The sequence below is a fragment of the Hyaena hyaena genome, unplaced genomic scaffold (genome assembly GCF_003009895.1).
Source record: "Hyaena hyaena isolate Hyena2069 unplaced genomic scaffold, ASM300989v1 scaffold_84, whole genome shotgun sequence".
Lineage (NCBI taxonomy): Eukaryota > Metazoa > Chordata > Mammalia > Carnivora > Hyaenidae > Hyaena > Hyaena hyaena.
The window spans coordinates 2,499,833-2,522,447 of NW_024080716.1; the positions used below are offsets into that span (position 1 = coordinate 2,499,833).

Below are 22,615 nucleotides of genomic sequence, written 5' to 3' on the forward strand. Positions count from 1 at the left end.
AAAGATTTGCATGTGTAAAACGTATCAAAAGCCATAATAATATGAGATAATATGGCTGTAGAAGTTTATAATGTCGGACTGGGAAAAGCCTCTCAAGCTCTGTTTGAAAAAATAGTAAGTCATAAGGGAAAACAGATAAATCTGATTGTAGAAAAATTAGGATTCCTCTATACCAGAAAGCAACCCATAAAAACACATGTAAGTTTGCAAGACCAGTCACACACCAACACACAGCAGGAAAGTATTTCCGGTGTTGCTGATAGAGGGTTATTATCTGTAATATACAAAGAGCTCCTAGAAGAATAACTGTTAAGGAGTATCGTCAACAATATGTTAACAGTACTATTTCAGGAAGGCATACGTGTTGATCCCACATCTTGTGTGACCTCTCTTCCCAATGCATTGGATTTAAAGCAGTGACCTTTTCACTGAGGAACAGTACTCACCCCTCATTCTGAGGTTATGAATTTTTGAAGAATCTAAGTGAAAGCACTGATAATGGAAAGCTGTGCGATCTAAATACAGTTGTTCTGATTCCTGAGGACTTGGGAACCCACTTCAAACCTTTGAGTTTGTTTATTTATCTGCAAAATGGGGATAATAATGCTTACATGCATCACTAAGTCATTAGGAAAATTAATGCACATTACTAAACCTTTGAGGTCCAAGGATAAGCACTGTTGCGTAGGGTGTGCAGGGAATTGCTTCTCTGTAACCTCCTGCATAAGGAAATGCCTGATATTTATATACCAATTCTGAAATCAAACATCAGATGCACTTTAGTTAACTCTTTTATGGAAATGCTTGTGCTAAGTTCAAATTTAGATGAACTGGTAACTATTAGCTAATTTTTTTTTTTTTTTATCATGAGGCTACTTAAAGCTAAAGACATCTATTTCCCCCCACAATACATTATACCTTTTTCTTTAGATCATTAAGCATCTTAGTATCTGCACGACTTGACTGCTTCAGTTAAACAGTTTGGAGATGGGCAGGTTGTTGTATAAAATATCCAAGTAAAATAAGAAGAATGCAAATAATCCTCCAAATCACTTCCTTGGATTCTAGACAGAGACTCTTATCTTTGTAATGGTCTTTAGAAATCATTTCGTTCTGCCCCTCATTTCACAAATGAGGGACCTGAATCCAGAGTGGTTAAGTGACCTGCCCCAAAGGCACAGAACTAACTAAAGACAGGGCTGGGATTACAACCTGTATCTCCTCATGACTCCTGTAACCCCTAGTCCTGTGCTCTTTCCCCTGAGCTGCCCAAAGCACCCAAATAGCAGCAATAGATAGAGAGATAAGATACACCTGTCTTAGATTTTGTCCAGAATCTTAGTAGCTCTGTTCGATGCAGACCATCCCCCTCAGACTTGATTATGCTGCCGGCTGAGGTGGTCAATAGAAAGAATTTGGCATTTCAGCCCATCAAATCCTGCTGGGAATCTTTTGACTTTGTAAAAGATGACATTTGTTTACATTTAGATAGAATATCCTCAACATTTGAGTCGGTGAGCCCTAGATGTAGGGTTCAAATAGTTACACTGCCCTATTATTGTAAAAAATGATTCAATATTGACTTTCGGAGCAGTTATCCTTAATGGCATTTACTTGAGAGCATCGATTGCCAAGGCTGACTCATTCAGAAATGTCTCATGAGCTGCACAGAGTACAGCTGCAGAGGCCACATCCCTGCAGAGATTCAGTAGCTCTGGGACCAGGTCCACAAATCTGTTTTTAAGAAGCACTCTGGATGGTTCTCAGGGTCACCCAAGTTTTTTTTTTTTTTTTTTTTAACCACTGGAATAGAGCACAGATTAAAGAAGCCACAATCTGCTCTTCACTGTTGACCCTGAAGCTGTCAGTGGGTGTAGAATATAAATACATGGCACAAATAATTTTAATTGCATTTTTGGAAGTAATTTCTTCTCTCTCTCTCTCTCTCTCTCTCTGTCTCTCTCTCTTGCCTTGTACCCAGAGCTCATGTGGTTAATTGCAGGTAGCAAGAAGTCATTTGTCCCAAGATTTCAGAGAAAAAAAAATGAGCACTATGTCTGACATAAATCTGTAGCATCACAGTGTTGTCATATTCTTGGACGCTTGAGATCGCATGACGTTATTGAAAGAAGAAGCATTCTTACTAGTGACTTAGGGACCTTAAAACAAGTGTGCCAGCAATCACATCATCCTTTATGTTCATGCATTTAGTGGGTGCAAAATAAGTAAAAAGGAGGCAAATCTAAGGTCATGAATATACTAGCAAGCTGTATTTCTAAACTTTATATACTGACGTAGCTTGGCTTCTGATTTTCTGCTAGTCTTTTTATCTCTTAAATTTTATTTGTTTAATGTTTGTTTGTTTATTTTTGAGAGAGAGTGTGTGTGTGTGAGCGAGAGAGTGTGAGCATGAGCAGGAGAGGGGCAGAGAGAGAGGGAGAGTGAGAGAATCCCAAGCAGGTTCTGCACTATCAGCACAGAGCGGGAGGCCGGTCTCGAACTCACAAGCCCTGAGATCATGACCTGCTTAACTTACCTCAGCCACCCCTAAATTTTAGAAAACAATCTCAATATCCACTTCTAGCTGTCTTGCCAGTTGTAGCGTTCAGGCAGGATACAGAGGGACATGGCTTTCCAAGTTGGGGGTGGGGGAGGGGAGTGGCATTTTGATATAAATCTAACTGAATTACATAGAATACTCAGCAGCAAGAATATTCTAGTGAATCCGACAGTAATCATCAGGGTGCATTTCCTCCTTACTGTATTATGGTAACCAAGGTTAGGCCAGATCGTACAATACTGTTTTCATGGATTTATGTAAATATACTTTAAGGCAAACCTAACTGGTTTCTCACACTTTAAGCTTTACTCTTTTCTATTTATAAGTTATTAACTGATTATAGAAAAACTATTATCTTTGAGCATTAATGAAAACTAGATACAATAGACAAACATTCAAATAGATAAGCAATTGCATCGATTTCATGTCCCAAGAATAATGATACAAAGGAGCCGTGGGTTTTTTTTCTCTTAAGAGCTTAAAAAAAAAATGGGCACTTTTCCCAGGATTTCTATTTCCTGTACATAATATGGATGTTTGTTTTTTACAAGTTAACGGGACCAAACGGTTTAAATTGTTCTTTAACTATACTCTGAAATCTCCAATGGCTTATGTTGGCATAACTTTATATTAAACCGTTTCTCTGTGGAGAATAAGTTGAAAACTTTCTAGCTATCAGGCAGTAGATTTTAATTTTTATCTTGAGGAAATATAACCATGGATTGGAGGACTTCTTCCTAATTCCTGACTTTGTGTAGTCATTCTTAAAACTCCGCATCTAGTTAAAGAAAAAAAAAGAAGCCTTCCAAAAGCTTTCCCTGAAGTTTTACTTTTCAGTTGCAAAGTGTAAAATAACCTTCTGAAATGCCTTCTCTAAGTCCTGGGGTGGTACGGGTTTGTGGTTTGTTTGGGGAGATTTTGTTTTGTTTTCAGGAGAGAGTGCACTTTCTTATGAAAGAGACAAGGGAAAGTTTTACCTGTCTCTCTCCTGTTTTTTTTTTTTTCCTTCTTTCTTTCTTTTTCTTTTAAAGATTGGTGATAAGGAATTCTAACCACTTAATGAGATGGGAGAGGCCTCACTCCATTGGAGTGAGGACTCCAGGTGGAAGTTGATGGATTGGACAGGTAAAGACAAGAGTCCCGCCCCCTCATGCCTATAGTTGGGTATATATTAGGGAACCTAAAATTATGTACAGAGAGAGAAAGAGGAAGAGGGACTTGAGTTCTGTTATCTTCTTAGTAGATTCCTATTGTCAGGGTCTCAGAGGGGGTGGGGGGGCTGGCAAAATCCTGGAGCCAGAAGAAAGGACAGCGGCATTGATCAATCTTACTGCTAACATGTTGTACCTGGAAAACAATGCCCAGACTCAATTTAGTGAGGTAAGGATTTTAGATTTTAGCACTCCATTTAGAGATGCTTTTTTTCATTTTTTTATTTTTAAACAAAAGCTTACATATTTGTGGTTCTTGGTCACCCAATGTAATGGTTTTGCAAATCATGTATAGGTATCTCCTTTTCTTGGTGAATGTTTTCTGTGTTTTTTTTTTTTTTTCCTTTAAGTGGGAGATGAAATAATCAGAGAAAAGACATAAAAGAAATTTCTGGGTGACGTTATATATTTGAGGAAACCCAATATTCAGGAGTTTGTAAAAAATCCCTTTTTGGAAGAACAGACTGGGAGAGCAGCTCACATTCTGCTAGATACCTTGAAATGACTCCTCTGTTGTGTGCTCACATACCAGTGAGATAAATTAGTTGACTGTGTCTTAACTCAGTTAAGTTCTCAGTTCTATCTCCAGACTTCATCCTAAAAGCAAATGAAGCTTTTTCAAAATAATCCAGGTGAGATTTTTTTTTAAGCCATCTTCATTTTGAACTCTATCAATCCAGAGACCCATCTAAAATCTTCAGGGGACTTCACTAATGTTCCTCTTGTCTGGTGATTGACTTAAGACTTTCACTGTGTAATGACTAAGTTATTTGGGGGGCGATGCCTGATTAAATATTTATACATGCATACATGGCAAACGTGTATCATAGCATTTAGGATTTTATGTAAGGAATTGATTGGAATTGATGCTTGGCCTCTCTGATCTCTCCTCAAATTTGTCTCAGGGATTTAAATCACTGGACAAATGGATATGAGGTTGGGGGCGGGGGGAACAAAAACAAAAAACTCCTGAAGAGACTGTAAGGCTTTGAGGAAGTTTCCTAAGGTTGAGGGAGGTCTAACAACAATATTAGTTTACATTCCTCAGAATAGGGCAGCTGTGTTGACACTAATCAGATTGGGGTGGGGGTTGGGGGGGCGGGTGGTGAGAGTGAGTTCAGTGTTTCAGATGAAAATGCTTGCAGGCGATTGCTTGGAAAAGTAGACTGGAGTACTCAAACTGAGCTCCTTAAAAATCAAAACAAAGTGCATAGGACTCGAGTGTGCACGGCGAAAGGAAGATCCGTGCAAAGGGCAGCAAAGCAGGGCCTGCGTTGTCATATTGACCACGGTATTGTCTAGACACCTGAACTGTGTAAATATAGCAGGGGAAATATCTAGTTATCTACAGAAGGAAAAGGAAGTGCCTATTTTCCTTTAAAACATTCAAGCAGGCTTGCTCGTCCTCGGTGGAGAAACTTGAGTTTCTTGTTTGGCTTCAACATTGAAAGTTAGCTTAAAATGTTACCAACAGTTAACAAAAAAATGGAGGTGACTTTAAAGATTACCTTGTTTCCATTTGATACCACGTTTGAGTTTTCATCACGAAATAAGTGGTCTGCTGGGCATATCGTATCTGACTTTGTGTTGCTTAACGAGCTATTTCACACATATATTTATAAGCAGGCTGGGATCTGACTTTGGGTCCAAGTAGAAAGGGACAGAAAGAAAAGGTGGTTGAGAATATATCTATAAAAAAAAGTATGAAGATGCAAAGTGGAAAGTAATGATTATTTCTCGTGGAGGAAAAAACTGCGTAAATGTTGTGCGCAGAAGATAACCTGTAGGAATGATTGTCTTTTATGGAGGCAAAAGAATCATGTCATAGGTGAGAGTATAGCACCCTTATTATGAAAGAAAATACTGTTCCATGGGTTTGCGTTTTTCAAAACTTGAGGTATTCGAATGTGTATAGTTATGTACCCAAGTTGTCTGTTTTCTCTTAGAATGCTTTTAATGTGTATAGAGGATATCTACGAAAAAAATATGGCTGAATTTCTCTAACTTCCCACCTCTTTTTGTATATTGCCATTGTGAGTTTTATATCCTTCCACTAAAGCGTATATTATGCATAATTTTTATAGCTTGATTTTCATTCTACTGCTTAAGCACAGCTTTCTTTGCTATATAGTGTGACGTTTTCATATCTAGTCCTCTGTAAAAATGCAGTTCTATATCTGACTCTACAAACTATCTGGGACCGCATGGCCCTGAGAATCAGGGAATTTAATATAAAAGTTGTAACGTTTTATAATTTATCTTAAGACAATATTCCTTAGTAACCCTTGATACAGAAAGAGTGATCTAGTGAAACGAAAAATTGTTAAAACTTGGGTAGATTAAGATGAAAAGGCATCTAGCTCCCCATGAGAATGAAGATTACTTTGAAACTATAACCCATTCTCTGACTTCAAATAGTTTTTAAAATTAATTTGCTAGTAGCTTCTTTGGTTTGATAAAAACAAGGTAAGAGCACAGTTCTTCCTCTGTCCCCTTTTCCACAGCTTCCCAATATTTTCCCTCCAAGCAGAGCTAGACTTTGGAAAACTGTTAGTGAACAGGAAAGGGTCTGGAAGGGAGGGAGAACGTGGGCAGGAAGTAACAGTCAGAACTGAAGTTTCCACCCTTGGGTTAGAGGGGAAAGAGGCTTCAAGGAAACATCACCCCAATGTGTCAGGTGTAGAATGACCCAGCCTCTGGGACTGGTCTCAGTCTTAGCCTCAAAAGAAGGAAATTCTTCACAAATTAAGTTTAGGTCAACTTTCCGGTCCCCCCCAAGACAAAAACAAAACCAAACCAAAAAAAAACAAAACAAAAAAAAAAACAAAAAACCGGGCTGTGTGTGTGTGCATGCATGTGTGTGCAGAGAGAGCAAGAAAGAGAAACAGAGACTTCCAAACTCCTCCTTAGAAGGACATTTAGGGCATTTTTATTAAAAATGTCTACCTGGGTTCCTGTGTGAAGATGGAAACGTACTTTAGTGAATAGGTTCCAATATTCTAGAAGTAAACGGGACTTCAAGGCTCCTATACAGGAACACCCGATATTATAAATCAAGACTAAAGATCTCTCCCTCTCTGTCGTAGAGAGACGTATAGGTAGATAAGTGAGTCCTGTTGACTTCATTTAACCTTTTTCTCTTTCATACCGAGAGAGAGAGAATGTATTCGGAAAAGAGCTTTTGTGATTCATAGTAAATGCGCCCAAAAAAAAAAAAAAATTCCTTAAAGAACTGATGTGCAAATCTACTGGAGAGGAAGAAGAGAAAAGTTTGAAGGCAGCAGTAGATGATCTCAGAGTTTAGGACATTGCCATTTAATTGACATCTAGGCCCGCATGGTCAAGGGAAAAAGTCTTTCTTACCCTAATACTGTCTCCAAGAGACGTGTTTCCCATGGGAGTGATTTTTTTCTCCTAATAGTTAATAAATGTATTTTCTTAAGCTTTCTGATGTTTAGCACCCAAAGTATCGTAGGTCAGAAGCAGAAGCTGCAGATTTAATTCAGCTGTCAGCCAGGCTGTGTTCCTCACTCCAAGCTGTGGTCTTTGACTGCATTGCTTCTTTTACAACTGGTGGCCCTCGAGCCCAGAGGGGACTGGGAGAAAGAGATCTTAGATCACAGATTATAGATCATACCTTCTTTTGCTACTATTGGAAAAATGAGTGGTGATAATATATCACTTGTCCTTTAGCTAGATAAGGAAAAAGCATGTTTGGTTTGTTTTGTTTTTTTGTTTTTTTTTGTTTTTTGTATTTTGGTTTTTTTTTAGGAGAGCACTAATCCTCAGCTGGGGTGTGTAGAGTACACTGAGAAACATGAATGAATGTCTGGTTAGCTATGCCAACCAAAAAAATATTGGTTGCTTTTGCACTATGCCACATACATCTTCTGAATGCAAAGTTACTAACTTTTTCTTAGATGATGAGTCATACGGATTTGGATTCTACAGTCTTCCCATTAAGGGGGTATCTGTCTGAAGTTAGGAGATGTTATATTGAGGAAGGCTATGGGTCAAACAGTTAAGAAATATGCTGCTCCAAACATTCCCAACTTTCCTTGAGGTGCATATGATAGCTTTGAGTGAGACGTGAACTTGTGGGATAGAGGAGTATAAGCACAAGTCCTACCTTCATAGTAATATTTTAAAATTAAACTTTCCCCCCGTTGAATACACTATTTATTCTTTGAATCAGTTTATGTCAATAAATAAGAAACAACACAGACACCAGAAGACCCATCTGTGGTCTTAGTATTTCGAAGATGAAAAGTTTTCCAAATCCAATGGACTCAGAATTCTCTTTTGAATGTATGATGAAAAAATTGAGATGTCTGATGTAGCATTATTATTCAGTACCAATGTGGTGGACTGAGTTGCTGATGCAGGACATCCAGTAGAGTAGTGAATTCCTTCCTTCTGAAGGAAAATGGATTGAAGCGTCAAGGTTAAACAGTCAATCCAAACATTAGGTTATGAATTTGATTCCCCATCTTCTCTTAAGAATGCAATTTGGAGACACAAGAAAATAGTAAAATATAGATTATTAATGCACTGCCTCTCTAAACATCTTCTAATTTTCACTGATCCCTTTTAATGATTTTGAATTTTGTCAATATTCAAGAATGCTAGTATTGGGGGGAGGGAAGCTTTGGTTGGAGGACCACCTTACTCTTTTTACAGAAACGTTTCCTGAGCATCCGTTATATATACGATGGTATCTAGGAGGGGAGGAAACAGTTCCTGTGCTGAGAACTTTACAGTTCAGAGAGGAAATGAACACACACAGTTATAATACAGGGCAGATCATCACTGTCATATGAGAAGTATGGGCAAGATATATAAAGGATCAAAGAGAAAGAGTACCTTGAAACAGGAGGATCAAGAAAATCTATATGTATAAGTAAAATGCAGCTGCACTTGTAAGGTCAGATAGAAATTTCTAAGTCCTTGAAATATGAGAGGGAAGGAGGATTCGGGGTGAAGAAACGCACATCAGGAGAGGCACAGAGCTGGGGTGAATGCTGGTGAATACCCAGCAGTGTCAAATAGCTCAGATGGAAGTGAAAACATGAAAAAAATTAGGAAATAAAGTTAGACATGTAAGATAGAGTGTGTCGTGGAAGGCCAAATCACATTTAATATTGTGGCGGTGATGGATCATGGAAGGACTTTGAACAGAAGAGTGGTATAATTGGAGCTGTACTAGGGGCACACATGGGGAAGATAAATGGCTTTGCTCAAGACTGCCCAGAAGAATAAAAATGCATTTCTCTGTGTTACACAGTGGCCATCTTGCAAGAATATTCATCACTTCTCTGGGAACTTTCGAAGGGTAGAAACGGATCATGTCTAAAGTCTTATGCAAATTATGTATTCTCTGTGCATTGCTCTCTTTAATGGCTACGGTCTCTGCCATGGATAAGTTGGAAACAATTGGTTTTGGTTGTCCTAATTTATGCCTGCTATTCAAATGTAATTATGAATAGCACCACTTTCTCTTTCAAAAGTGTTCCACTTAGAATACAAAGTATATGGTCACCCTACAAATGAAGACTCACTCTTTATTTCATTATTTCCCCCACCTCCACCCCAAAATGAGAAAGTAGTATAAGTGTGTTAGTAAACAGATACAGTAGTTTTGATTTCCTGTTCACAAACCACTTTGATTATTTCCACCACGAAAGAAGCATTTCCTTACAACCCAACATTTACTAGGAGCTAATTAAGTACAGTCACATTGCTAGGCAGTGTAAGGAAAGCAGAAGTGAATAGTTGCAGCCACTTGTGTCTGAGAATTCACAATTCTAGGTGCACGTAAGGTATCATGAATGACTTCAGTATGAAGCAGAATCTGGGAGGAGGCACTAAAGACACTCAAAGACAATGAAAGGCTTTCAGACTGCTCATGTTGAAGGTAATATTTCATGTAGTTTGAGGACTAGAATTTAGCCAAGTTATGGAAGGAAGGTCATTCTAGGTAGAGTGAAAAATTAATAAAAATACAAGGACAAACTTCATAGGACCAGATGACCAGATACTGATATACCAACATGATATATTGACTTGAGAAGAGAATGTTGATTTAAACACAGATCTGTATTTCGCATTTATGTCAAAATGGAAAGTTGTTGTAGAAACAGCAACAAGATATGGTAGGGACTTCTACCTTCTGAGAACTAGAACCTATGAATATTTTGAAGGCATGGACAAGGTTCAGAACCTGAGATTCCAAACTTTGTCTACATGCTTTCGGAGTGACAGGTGTAATCCTGCAGGGAAGGAGAAAAAATAGCCCACATGTTTGCTTGGGCCAGGTGAAGTTGAGGGTTTCCTGATCCCATTCCTCAGACCTCTCCAGAGACAGAGAAGTTATCTTACCCTTACAGGAACTCAGTAATTACATTTTTATTCTTATTTTTAAAAAATGTTTAACATGTATTCATTTTTGAGAGACAAAGAGACACAGAGCACAAGTGGGTGAGGGGTAGAGAGAGGGGGGAAGACACAGAATCCGAGGCAGGCTCCAGGCTCTGAGCTGTCAGCCAAGAGCCCGATGTGGGGCTTGAACTCACAAACCACGAGATCATGACCTGAGCCAAAGTCAAACAGACACTCAACAGACTGAGCCACCCGGGCACTCCAGTAATTACATGTTGAAATTAATCAACGTTAGAACAAAATCCAGACTGATTCTTTCTGTTAAATAGTATTAACTTTATTAAATAGTCCTCTTAGAATCAGGATGAGAAAACCATTTTTCTGGTCACTGCTCAAAATGCAAATAGTAATCCCGGAGGTAAGTGTGAGAGAATATACCAAGTATGATATTTGTTCAAGATGAGAATCCCAGCTAGGAAATAATAGAGCAGAAGCAAATATGAATGTCCCATTTAAGAAACAAATGCCTCCACCCCCCCACCCCCCATTAAACAAAGAGCAGGAATAAAAAATCAAGATTTGGGTATCTCAAATTAAAAATACTTTGCCGTAAATTTTTCAAATTTTATTTTGGTTGAGGAGACACATTTGCATTTGAGATTTGAATGGAAATATTGGGGGAAGACATGTCTTCATCTTCATCCATATCCATATCCTTTCTTCTACAACCTCCTTCATCACTTCCATCTCAGGCAGGAGGAAAATGTAGCCAACTACAGAGATAATGGAGGGATAGGAGAGGGTGGGTTCAGGGGGGAGGTGACTCAGTGACTTGATTTCAATGTAAAGAGAGTTGGTAGGAGGGAGCACTGGCCTCAGTGGTAAGTGGGGGGAAGTCCGAGCTTGCATCCCATTCCTTTCTCCTCCTTACAAACCTAGTCCTCCGCTAACAGAAAGTGGATTTTTAAAATATCCCATATCGAAATGTGATTGTGCCGATTTCATCTTCGTGCATACATCAGGGGGAAACCGCGAAGTTGCATAAACTACCACATTGCTTACAACCTCCTTTGCAGAACTAAGTAGTTAAATGAAATAAAATAAAGTCTCTTCTTTATACTTCCCTGTATTTATTTTCTTACTTGGTCTGATAATAGAGCACACCTATCCCATTCAAAAGGCATACCTTTTCATCCTGTGGAAAAAAAACATACATCTTGGGAAGCTCTCATTTCTAAATGTATTTCTTACTTGATAATGACTAAGTGTATACACTCTGCTCAAGTTTGTTTTTTCAAAGACAAAGTAAAATCAGGCTGTCATGTCCATTCTGAGATGGCTTTGCCAGGTAATACTTACTTGTCAATTTAAAGTTCAGTAACTGGTATTAAGATAAAGCATATGTTGGTTCTAGGTGAGGGAATATTGGCAAGAAGAAAACAGTTTTGGAATGTTAGTGGATGTGGGTAGAGTGTAAATTGATATCTCATGCAAAATGTGTGATCTGAAGTACATCTTGTCCGAGTTTCTTAAATGGAAAAAAAAAAAATTATAAAAGCTGAAAGAGGGAATTTTGAGTCAAGCTGTGGTGTGTTGCCAGAGGCGGAAATTTATGAAACACTCTCGTCAGCTCTTCTGGAAACACTACAAAAGAAATAGTTCTACTTTCTTATTGGTGCTAAAGCCACTAATAGGTGCAGTTTAGTATAATACCACTATGAGAATTACCACCCCCAAAGTCAGCTTGCCTTGGAAAGAACTCTGTACAGGCATTTTCTTTTTCCTTTCAAGCTTACACAAAAACACCCAAAGGGGCCATTTCCAATCCAGGCAGTGAGCTTTCTCAACTTTATTCTCTCTCAGATCACGGAGACAATGGAGAATATGCCCTGTTTACTCAAATCAGTCTGGATTAGTGTCACTCTATTGATGGAATCAGAATTAAAAGGAAAACCATTACCCTCTCAACCAACGGGCAACATCAGATGTTTTGGGAATGGCTTGATTACTTTTAAATGGACCACATGAGACTCTGTCACCAGACTAAGGTTGGGGACTCTGTGGGCATACACACAGAGAGAAATGGTGACCGCGGGTGAAGTAGAAAGCCCAGAATAAGCCTCGGGCTGGAAAGTTATTTCAATAGCCAGTCCCAAAGTATCTGAAAGGCTAAAAAGCAGAATAGTAAGTTTCCAGAGAACGTACTTTTCCTAACTTTTTTCTAGCCCCCAACACCAGCCCCCAGATATTTATCAAATTGTTTCTAGTGTTTAAGGCCCTGCTGAGAGGCTACCTCACCCTAAAAGTTTTCTCAGATCTGCTCCCTTCCCCCAATTCAGAATAACCTCCCCTTCCTCTGAGATCTTTTACACTTCTCTGTTCATCCATCATTGCTTTCTGGGAGGACCCAATGCCTTCTCCTCAATCCTAGACGGAAGACTGCTGATGGGTAGGGCACGTGTGGTACTGATCTCTGTATCCTCTCCAGGGTCGCCAAGTGATGTCCCTGAATGTGATGGAGGCATGCTCTGCTGCTGTTGCATGAGGTGTATCTTCAAATAAAAATGTGGCATATAATACCTACTTTTACAGGAATGGCTCTTTATAACCTATGCAAAAAGCAAAGTGTTTGCACACATTGTACACACCTTGCCTCCACCTGTATGTTCTGAATCGTATGGTTTTCCTTGACATCTTACAAGTCTCTCTCTCTCTCTCTCTCTTTATGAACCTGGTATTTATTTCCATTATACCTTAAGTGGCAAGAAAGTTTTTAAAACACAGGGAAGTTTCCTGAGTAAGAAATGCCTTGTACTCTGACAGAGGTAAACAGTGTAAAGTGTGTGCTGCTTTCATTTAATGGATTACCCATGAGGACAGAGAATGTGTTTGATTTTTTAAAAAACTGAATAGATGAGATTTTTATCTTGCTTTGCAGTCACTCCTTAAAAGTGTTTACTTGCTTCCACACTGATTAGTTTTGTCCCCTGCATGTCCCTTAATCATCACCAGAGATTTGGGGGCGTTGCTCTGGGTGAATAAGCCTGATGATTTGCAAACACTTTTCTGTTTTATTTTTAATGGTGTTATTATTACTAAAGGATGCCGGAGAAATCTCTAAGTCGTTTTGTTCTTAAACATGGTGTCCTAGTTTTTTGTTTGGTTTCTTGTGTTCAAATAAGACACCACGAGCTGTTGTAATTATTAAACTGATTGATTGTTACTTTCATGAATGAGTAAATAGGATGAAATGAATAGATGGCTGTCTTTTGAGAGTGAGGCATGTCTTCTGCATAGCTGGAAACTTCGGTTTTATTTTGCAGTTAAAAGTGACAGCTTAAAGGAGCACTCCAATGTTATATAAGTCACCGTGTCTAATTACAAAGCGTAGTAAATCACTAAAAACTTTCATCTCAAACACAATGAGAAATGTAGCAATCAGCAAAGAACTTGACAAGCAAGAGGAACGGATGAAACAGTGTTTCTCATTTGAATAGAAGAGCAAAACTGAGTAGTGCCCTCCTTCTTCATGCTTTACTTTTCTATCTACAAAGAGAGGCTAGTGTTTCAACCTCTCTGTGTGTAGTATAAAGTCTGGGAAATGAAGTCATGAGCTTAGACCATTTGCAAGAAAATGGTGCATAAAGTACAATCTCAGTTCCTCAAAACATATACTGTAAGCCCTTAATTATGGCATTATTCTAAACTGACTTCTGGCTATCAGGGCAGAAAATCATGGAAATTAGAGAGGGAGGGACAAATTTTGTGGCCTATCCACCAGAAACTAATGTCTTACTCTAAGCTTGTTTCTGGGTGGTTTCTCTCCAAAGAAATCTGCATTCGGCCACAAGCACCATATGTAGGAAGTGAATAATTATATGACCACAAAGGTTTGGATTCTTACCGCTGATCTATATGCATTAGGAACAAACTCTAGGCCATTAGGGAAGAAATAGTGCCCTGCCGTGAAAACGTGTATGTGTTTGTTTTAAGGAAGTAGAGGCTCATTAATAAACTTTTCAGCTAGGTGTGAGCTACCAAGTATTACTCACTCCCTTATGAGTGACAGGACAGGCTATTCTGCTACTAGTTCCCATAAAAGCTGAAGTGAAAAGCCCAATCCCACCTACCAAAACAAAGCAGAACACAGAGAAAAGGTCATCAAGATTATTTGGAGATACACCATTAATATTCAGTCGTCACTAGTGTGTAAAGACATGAAGCCGATGAGAAGGCAGGCTTCCTTCAGCATTAAAATCAACAGTTAGTTGCATTAGAATAAAAAATTATCTTCTGAAAGTGCTTTTTATTGGAAAATGTTTTGCATTCATTATTTCAATAAATATTTCCCGAGCAGCCTCTGCGGCTCAGACGCTGTTGCAGACACAAGACCCGGTAATGAATGAGATATAATCTCTCCTAGATTTACGGTCTAGCAGAAAAGACCGATATTTAAGAAAAATTGTATTTGTACCTATGAATTCATCTCAGCTATAATGCTGTGATGCCAAGGGAAAGTCGGAGGAGTAAGACCATGTGAAACAAAGGAGAATGCCTACCTGGGTGAAGAGGGCTTCTGCTGGGGGATGGCATGAGCTAAAAGCTGCTCAATGAACGAAGATACAGCCCACCAATGTGAGGGGACTGCGGACTGACAGCGTTTGCCTTTGAAAAACTTGAGGAGTGCCTGTTTTCAGGTTGTTTACTGTGCAAACGAGAGAGTTTCAAATAGGGCCGCATAAGCCACTTGGAAGATTGGGGCCTTTACTCTAACTAAGACAATAGGGAGCTGCTCAAGGTCTTCAAGCTTGAGAGAGACTCGATCTCAACTGCCCTGAGCCTTCTGGTGGTAGCTCCGAGGAGCTGGGTCTCTCCCTGTTTGCAGTCACACACCATCTAAGAGTGGTTAGTTTTATAGCCTGTCCTTAATATGGAATTTTTTTGAAGATATAAAATCGGTATGCTTTCATTGAATGTAATTTTTAGATACAAATTCCAGGCCGAAATCTGAGTGACTCAGATTTACATGCAGTCGGAATGAAAGAGAAGTAAGCCAGCGGGTTCTCAAGCCAGATTTACTGGTTTCTCGTTCGGGCTATGTCGCTTACTACCTTGAGCAAGTTACTTAATCTTGTGGCGCTTTGGTTTCCTCATCTATAAGTTATATGTAAAACATGGGATAATAATGCCACCTAGCTTATGAGGATTCAATGAATGAATAGAACTTGGAGACTATAAAAAACATAGATAGGGACTCAGATTATTCGTAAAAGTAATAGTAGTAGTAACAGTTAATATTCTTTACATAGAGAGGATTGGATATGGATGTAACATACATTTCCGACTTTTAAAACATTTTAATGGTCATTATTTATTGAAATGGCTATGTCTGCGGTTCCACGTCATGATAAACAAAGCTATCCCCTGTGATACAATGTTAATCGCATTTAATCACGCCAACTAATTTAAGTCATAATTTCTGATATGGCCTAGACAGATACGTTATAAAAATTATTTTTAAATATTTTAAACCCACTTTAAAAACCAATGAAACCTTACTGATGGTCTTCTAAAATCACCATGGTATGCTTTCCATATAGGTGGCCTAACCGTCACTAAAAGTTTTCATTACTACGTACTGCCTTCCTTGCACGTTACCATTTCTGCTAAGTAAAGCCATCAAAATAGTTCTTGTGAGAGGTTGAAAACGTCCTCAAACATGCTTTTCCAACGTTGAAGAAATTGAAACCCTGTATATTTTTCCTTCTGTATCTGGAAGTATTGAATATTAGAATTGTACCTTCTGCTTTCTGCTAAGCCCAATGCTGCCTTGGTATGTGGATGGTGACGACAACTCTTTGCAGAATTTAGATGCTCATGATTATAATTTTGCTCATTTATCATTACTGACCGAAATAAGAACTTGAAGTTTATTTCTTCTTAGTTGAGCTCTATCTACACAGTGTGAATTTGGTAAATTTAGGCTGAGTTTTAACCTCAACACGTTCCACCGTCTGGATTTGCAAATGCTATTGTCCAGTATCTGTTCACATTGCTGTCCATCTGATCAGCTTACTGTGTATTTATTCACTTCACCTGAGGTTGGCTGGTGTTGGCTTTTAGGGAGCTCTTTCCTGCGTTATGGAATCTCGGGCCTCAAAGGAATCTCGGCACTTTGTGTCAGAACATAAAACATTCTAGTAAACTCTCTGCCTGCTGCCAGAGGTTCCTGTGCGCTTAGGTGCTTTCTTCTTACAGGCTGTTTGTTGTAAGATAGGAGTACACTTTACCTCCAAGCATGTGCTTTGGGGGATCATTTGGAAGATAAAAGAAGTGAAATATTTTACAAGGAACAAAATCTGGTCTTGAGAAAAACCTGATGCTAAATATATTCTTAAGGTTGAAAGATGGTACTTCAACTTGACATAATACAAATATCTTCTTGGCCGCGAATGGAGCATTTTAACTCATTTGTGTTCAATTCTAGCATAAAACAAGCCATCATTCTTTCAGGTGAGGCAGGCGATAGAAAACTAAAAAATGACAAGCATTTCTCCCTAAGGCAGTGCTTGTTGAAAAGTCACCATCCTGCTGATATTTGGGGATGAAAGCGTAGTACCGTCTACCAGAGCATATTCGAATGAATGCTCTGTAAAGTCAGGGTCATGAGGAACACTGCTTTCTTTTCCCAGGAGGGGCTTCAGAATGTTCACAAGCGCTCCTTCAGGAAACCCGAGGTGAAAGGTTCAGTCAGCTGAGGAAAGTGTATACATGCTGTGGATTTCTAGCCTTGGGTTGGTAAATCTGGATAAATAAAAAGCAGGTTATCTCATTTTTTGAAAGTAATTTCATGGCACTTTAAAATAGCTTTGCGGAGGAGCATGGCCATCCATCCGAATGCTAGGATTGAAACACCTTTTATGTTTGATCATGAGATTCAGTCTCATTGTAGGAAACTAAGGTCCAGGTGGTTCATGTACCTTTCACCAGGTTTTCAGCACATTAGTGGCAGTGTTGGGACTTAGACCCTACATCACCAAGTCTAAGTTCAGAGTTCTGTTGCATTACTAGGATCTATTCGGGAACGTTAAGTGCTAAAGGGTATTCAATTCCCTAGCCTGTCTACTAATCAAAGATTATAAATATAATTTCAAAGATTATAAATATAATTTTCCCCAAATGAAATTTGGGCAACTTATTATTTCCTGTTACAAGGGAACCTTTACAAATTTGTTTAATGTTTATTTATTTTTTCGATAGAGAAAGGGGGGGGCAGGGGCGGGGCAGAGAGAAAGGAAGACACAGAATCCAAAGCAGGCTCCAGACTCTGAGCTGTCAGCACAGAGCCCGACATGGGGCTCGAACCTGTGAACTGTAAGACCATGACCTGAGCTGAAGTTGGATGCTTAGCTGACTGAGCCACCCAGGTGCTCCTAAATGGAAGTAAATAAATTTCAATTACATATCCTGACAGCAACCTCTCCTATTCCTGATTTGGCTCTCATTCTTAGTATTTTTTTTTTATTAACTTCTTGATAGACTGTTGGTTCTTTATGCCATGCTGCCGTAAATGAGCTATTATGGATATTAACATCTAGTAAATAGAACCTCTAACATTTCTCTTATAAGATTAATTGGAGGAGAAAGATTTTCAGAAACACAAATTATGTCTAAGTCCCTCTTTCCTTTGCACTGGTCAAATGACTTGATGGGGATCCTTATTTTTTTATCTTAAATTCTTTTATAGGAAAGCATTCACATTGTCAACTTTATGTATAAACCCATGTATTCGATATTGAGTTTTGTTTACAAGGATACATACAGACGCAATATTGCTGAACAGGTGAGAAGAAAATTTAGGTTCATGTTATGTTCAGAGTTGAAGATCATTTAACACTGTCATTCAGGAAAGAAAAATAGATGCAACTAAATAGGAATTGCATTTATATGACACTCTTACTACAGTGTCCACTCAGGAAAAAAAAATCTAATCTTCTGTATTTTAATTCTAATCATCAATCCAAACTGAAGTTTAGTGAAGAAACAAATCAGAGCCTATAGGTGACTATGAGAACGTAAAGGGTGTAAGAGAGGAGAAAAACAAGAAAATACTCTTAGCTGTATTTGGGAATAGTACTTACCTAAACTTACTCTTTCCTAATGGTAGAAGCAAGCAGTTTGAGTTTCAGCCCCTGGGTATCCCTACCCTTATCATGGCAGCTCCATGTTCCAGAACACCCCCAAGCTGTTCTTTGATTGCAGGAGTATAAGTCTCTGTGACCAAGGTGTGTATCATCCTTTCTGTGGTCAGATCAACTACACTAAATGTATTCCAGCTACAGATGCTGGTAAAAAACCTAGAGTCCAGGTGGTGAGTCTTCTGTTTCAAAGTTATTTTCTGGGAAATGAAGCATCTGTTTGAATTCAGAGGAAATCAATTGCTTTCCTTTATCAGGTGTACAGTAGACTTCAGGTATATTGTGTTCATTACGCCTTTCAGGTTTTGTGGAAACATGGCTGTCTCCTCTTTCAGACATGATAGAGTAGATATATAACATTTTTATTCATTCATTCATTCATTCATTGAGTGTCTACAGAGTGTGTTAAGTTTATTGTAGAATCAAGATGCCTCGTGGTTTAGAAACAGACAATCTGCTTTCTATTTCATGTCAAATACACTAATAGTTTTGGTTACATCAGATCACATGGGACATAGGCAACCCCATATAGTTTTTCAGAGGTAGTTTTTGTGACCAATGTGAAACTGTCATGTTCTAACTTCTGACACCCTTTTACTGGGCACTGTAAATAGAAGTCACATGAGCATCCAAGAATAATACAAGATGCCTCCCCTCTATATTTATGGAATTATAGTAAAAAAGGGGCACAGGCATTGCTTTACTCATACCATCAGCTTCACCTTGGTGGAAAATAAGGGATAAATATTATTCTCATTAATCTGGTGCAGAGCTAGCTTCATGGGCATACGAAGTGTGTAGTAGCAAAGGATCCTGTGTTTTGTTTGATGCTTTGCTATCACCATTTAAAAAAATCTTTCTTTCTTCCTTCCTCCCTCCCTCCTTCCCTCCCTCCTTCCCTCCCTCCTTCCCTCCCTCCTTCCCTCCTTCCTTCCCTCCTTCCTTCCCTCCCTCCTTCCCTCCTTCCTTCCCTCCTTCCTTCCTTCCTTCCTTCCTTCCTTCCTTCCTTCCTTCCTTCCTTCCTTCCTTCCTTCCTTTGAGAGAGAGAGAGAGAGACATAAAGAGAGTAGGGTGGGGGGAGGAGAGAGAGAGAGGGAGAGAGAGAATCCCAAGCAGTTTCTGCACTGACTGCGAGGTTCGCACTCAGGAACCGTGAGATCATGACCTGAGCTGAAATCAAGAGTCACACTCCTAACTGACTGAGCCCCCCAGGTGCCCCACCATTTTGAAACTTAGTAATTTATGAACAGAAGGCCCTGCATTTTCATCTTATAATGGGTCACGCAAATTATTTTGCTCATTCTGCTGATGGAGTACTTGGTCTTGGCAATGTTGTTCTGCCCCTCGGCCTCCAATGCTTCTCAACATGCCCACTCTCGTGTCAAATGAAAGAAGCACAGAAGAAACTTCTGTTGTTGTTGTTAACTAAATGCTTTTTAAAATAACTTCAAAAGTACTGTTTCCCGTGACAGGTTTATGACCTTGAGTTTTAATAAAGTTATGTAAAGTATCCAAGTAGACTTCCATTCATGGAATTCCTATTTTGGTGGGTTTGTTCTTGTTCGTATTTTAGGATGATTAATTAATTAATTATTTAAAAAATTTTTTTAATGTTTATTTACTTTTGAGAGAGAAAGAAGCAGAGCATGAGCAGGAGAGGAATAGAGAGACAGGGAGACACAGAATCCAAAGCAGGCTCCAGGCCCTGAGCTGTCAGCACAGAGCCCGATGTGGGGCTCGAACCCATAAACTGTGAGATCATGACCTGGGCCGAAGTCAGATGCTTAACTGACTGAGCCACCCAGGGGCCCCTAGGCTAGTTCATTTAAAGTTAGTAGTACTGGTTTTATACTTTAGACTTTCTTTTAAGACAATTGGGTATACTACTTGGCTTATGTTTCTTTAAAGTAAAACTTAAGAAAGGTTTGAATTGAAATGTGTTCTTCCATTTTTATCTTGGATGGTAAGCAGCTCTTTGTCTAAACCTGAGAATTCCAGCTTTACGATGCCTACATAAACTGAGATATTGGAAGCATACTCTGTTGTTATGAAGTAAAATATTTCACCTAAACTGGTTGGAATTACACATGATGGCATTTAAAAGCCCAGCCATCAGCACCCACAGTGCTATTAAACTCGGAATAAGGTTTCTGCTTCTTTAGAACCACCCACTGCGTTCAGCCTTCCTGCCTGCTATTCTAGGGGGTCCCCTATGTGCCTCTGAGGTAAATGCATTTTCCATTTCTCTTAAGTCCTTCGAGAAGCGCTGAGTGTTTGCTCACTGGCTTTTAAAGCTGGTCCCAAAAACTTTTCTCTTGACATATATTGAAAAAAAAAAATTTCAAAGGGCTATGTTTCTTTGTTCTCATCCAAGCCCACAATTAGCCGAAGTTCCATTCTGCGTAGCTGGAAGGGCCAGGAAAGGGGTGGCTCAACAGGCATTTTACTGCCTGTGAGAAAGTGCTCGGCCGGCCGAGTTTCTTTGTCCTTTATGTCAGGGCCGGCCGCTTCCCTAATTGTACCGCTGTAGGGAAGCACGTGCCTCTGGGAGCATTATCTGATTCCTAAGGGATGTTCAGGAGGGCTTTGCATGCTGACCCTTAACTTGAACACAAATAATATCTTTTCAATCCCATTCCTCCGCTGCTGCTGCAGGCCTAAGATGCCTGGGGACTTGAACTCGGACCTGGGGTGGGGTGTGGGCACTTTGTGGAGCCTCGGGTTCGGTTCCCCTCTACCCGAGTCGGCTCACCTGCAAGCCTGCCTCACCTATCAAGAGGGCATAGTTGAAGATGAAGGACAAGGCAGGGAATAGTTGCTGCAGAAGTCAGAGGGGAGCGGGGGCAAGACAAACAGCTGCTCTTGTCAGCATGGGGATAAGTGTCAGGAGATTAATAGTCATTTGAAGAGCAAATGGGGACGTGGCATTCGCCAGTGGAATGCGAAAGTATAAATGTAATGGAATGGGCATGTGGCCTTTAACATTTAGACAGATGCTCTCTGGACTGAATGGAATGGGGGAGTTCTTCGTCTCTCCTCCCCATGTGAAATACCGAAAGTTTAGTTAAATAACTTGGTTTAATTAACATTTTTGTCAAGCTTCTATTGCCTCTGTAAGTTTGTTCTCCTCCATCGTTTTACGGGGGGGTCTGGGGCCATCAGAGTTCTTTTTTCCAGTGAGGGGCCAGGCTCCTTTCCTTTCTAAAACAGGTGCCTGCAAAATTGCTTTTTCTCTTCTTGCTTTTGCCTGGTTTCCCCTTCACTCACTTGAGGAAACAATGAGATTGACGTGGACAAGCAAACCTGTACCATGGGGTGGGTGCGCCTTCCAGAAACGTGTCCAGTTTGACTCAAGTTTAGGAATGGCTTGAATTATCTCCTCAGGCTGACAGGTGTCATGGTGTTGGGCAGGCCCTGGACTTGGAGTCAGAAGATTTGGTTTCAAAATTCCCACTCTTTGCTTATTAGCTGATGCTTATGCAGATCGCTCCCCCTCTCTGGTAGTTGTATATTTTTTTGGCAGATTAAACGAAAAGTTAACTCATTCTTTCCGTACCCCTTGGGCAGAGTGCCTACTCTATAACTGCACAGAAGACATAAAGCATCTGGCAGAGAGTGACACGAGCTAATGTACTTCTCAATTATATCAAATATAGAATGCTGATCATAACTAAGTGATATTTCTCTTACACATGTTCTACTCTAGCAAAGATTAAACTGCCGTAGAGAAAATGAAAGAGCAGAATCAAAATGAGGCTGTGTTTGGATGACATGCAAACATGTGACTTAAAAATATATAGGGGACTCTCCCTGACCTTGCTACTGATGCTTCACCAGGCTTGATGAACTGAGTCCTTGGTCAGGGGGTTGGGGGGCCTTCTTGGTACCTTGGGACGGAATTTAGATAATAAGACTACAAGGAAATTTGGAGAACATCTGCTTTTGCTCCATCTACAATGATTTGATGCTCACATCCCTTTTAGAACATATCTATCCAGTGATCTTTCTCATTCTGAATATCATGGCAGGAAGGGAGAAAAAAAGTAGCAGATGGTCTTCATTTATTTGGAAGACCTTCTATACACCTACTAAACACTGGACTTTTTTGTCCACTTTGTTAATGAGCATACATTTTTAAAACTTTATCGTTGACACACAATGTTACATTAGTTTTAGAGGTATAATATACTGATGCCAAGTCTATACCCGATGCGATGCTCACCACACATGCAGCCACTGTCTGTCACCATACAACGCTACCTCAGTAT

At 39.5% G+C, this 22,615-nt stretch overlaps 1 protein-coding gene across 6 annotated transcripts in view; it reads left to right on the top strand.

Moving 5' to 3' along the window:
- The first annotated feature begins 3,773 nt into the window (after positions 1-3,773).
- TP63 (tumor protein p63) overlaps positions 3,774-22,615 on the top strand; it is a 104,231-nt gene continuing 85,389 nt past the window's right edge. For 5 of the 6 annotated variants that reach the window (XM_039234210.1, XM_039234211.1, XM_039234213.1 and 2 more), the window contains exon 1: positions 3,774-3,940. In XM_039234210.1, coding sequence (XP_039090141.1) covers positions 3,899-3,940 — 42 coding nt within the window. In that variant the 5' untranslated portion in view covers positions 3,774-3,898. Of the gene's footprint in view, positions 3,941-4,348; positions 4,404-22,615 lie in introns of all 6 variants that reach the window. The other variant, XM_039234212.1, reaches the window with a different exon arrangement.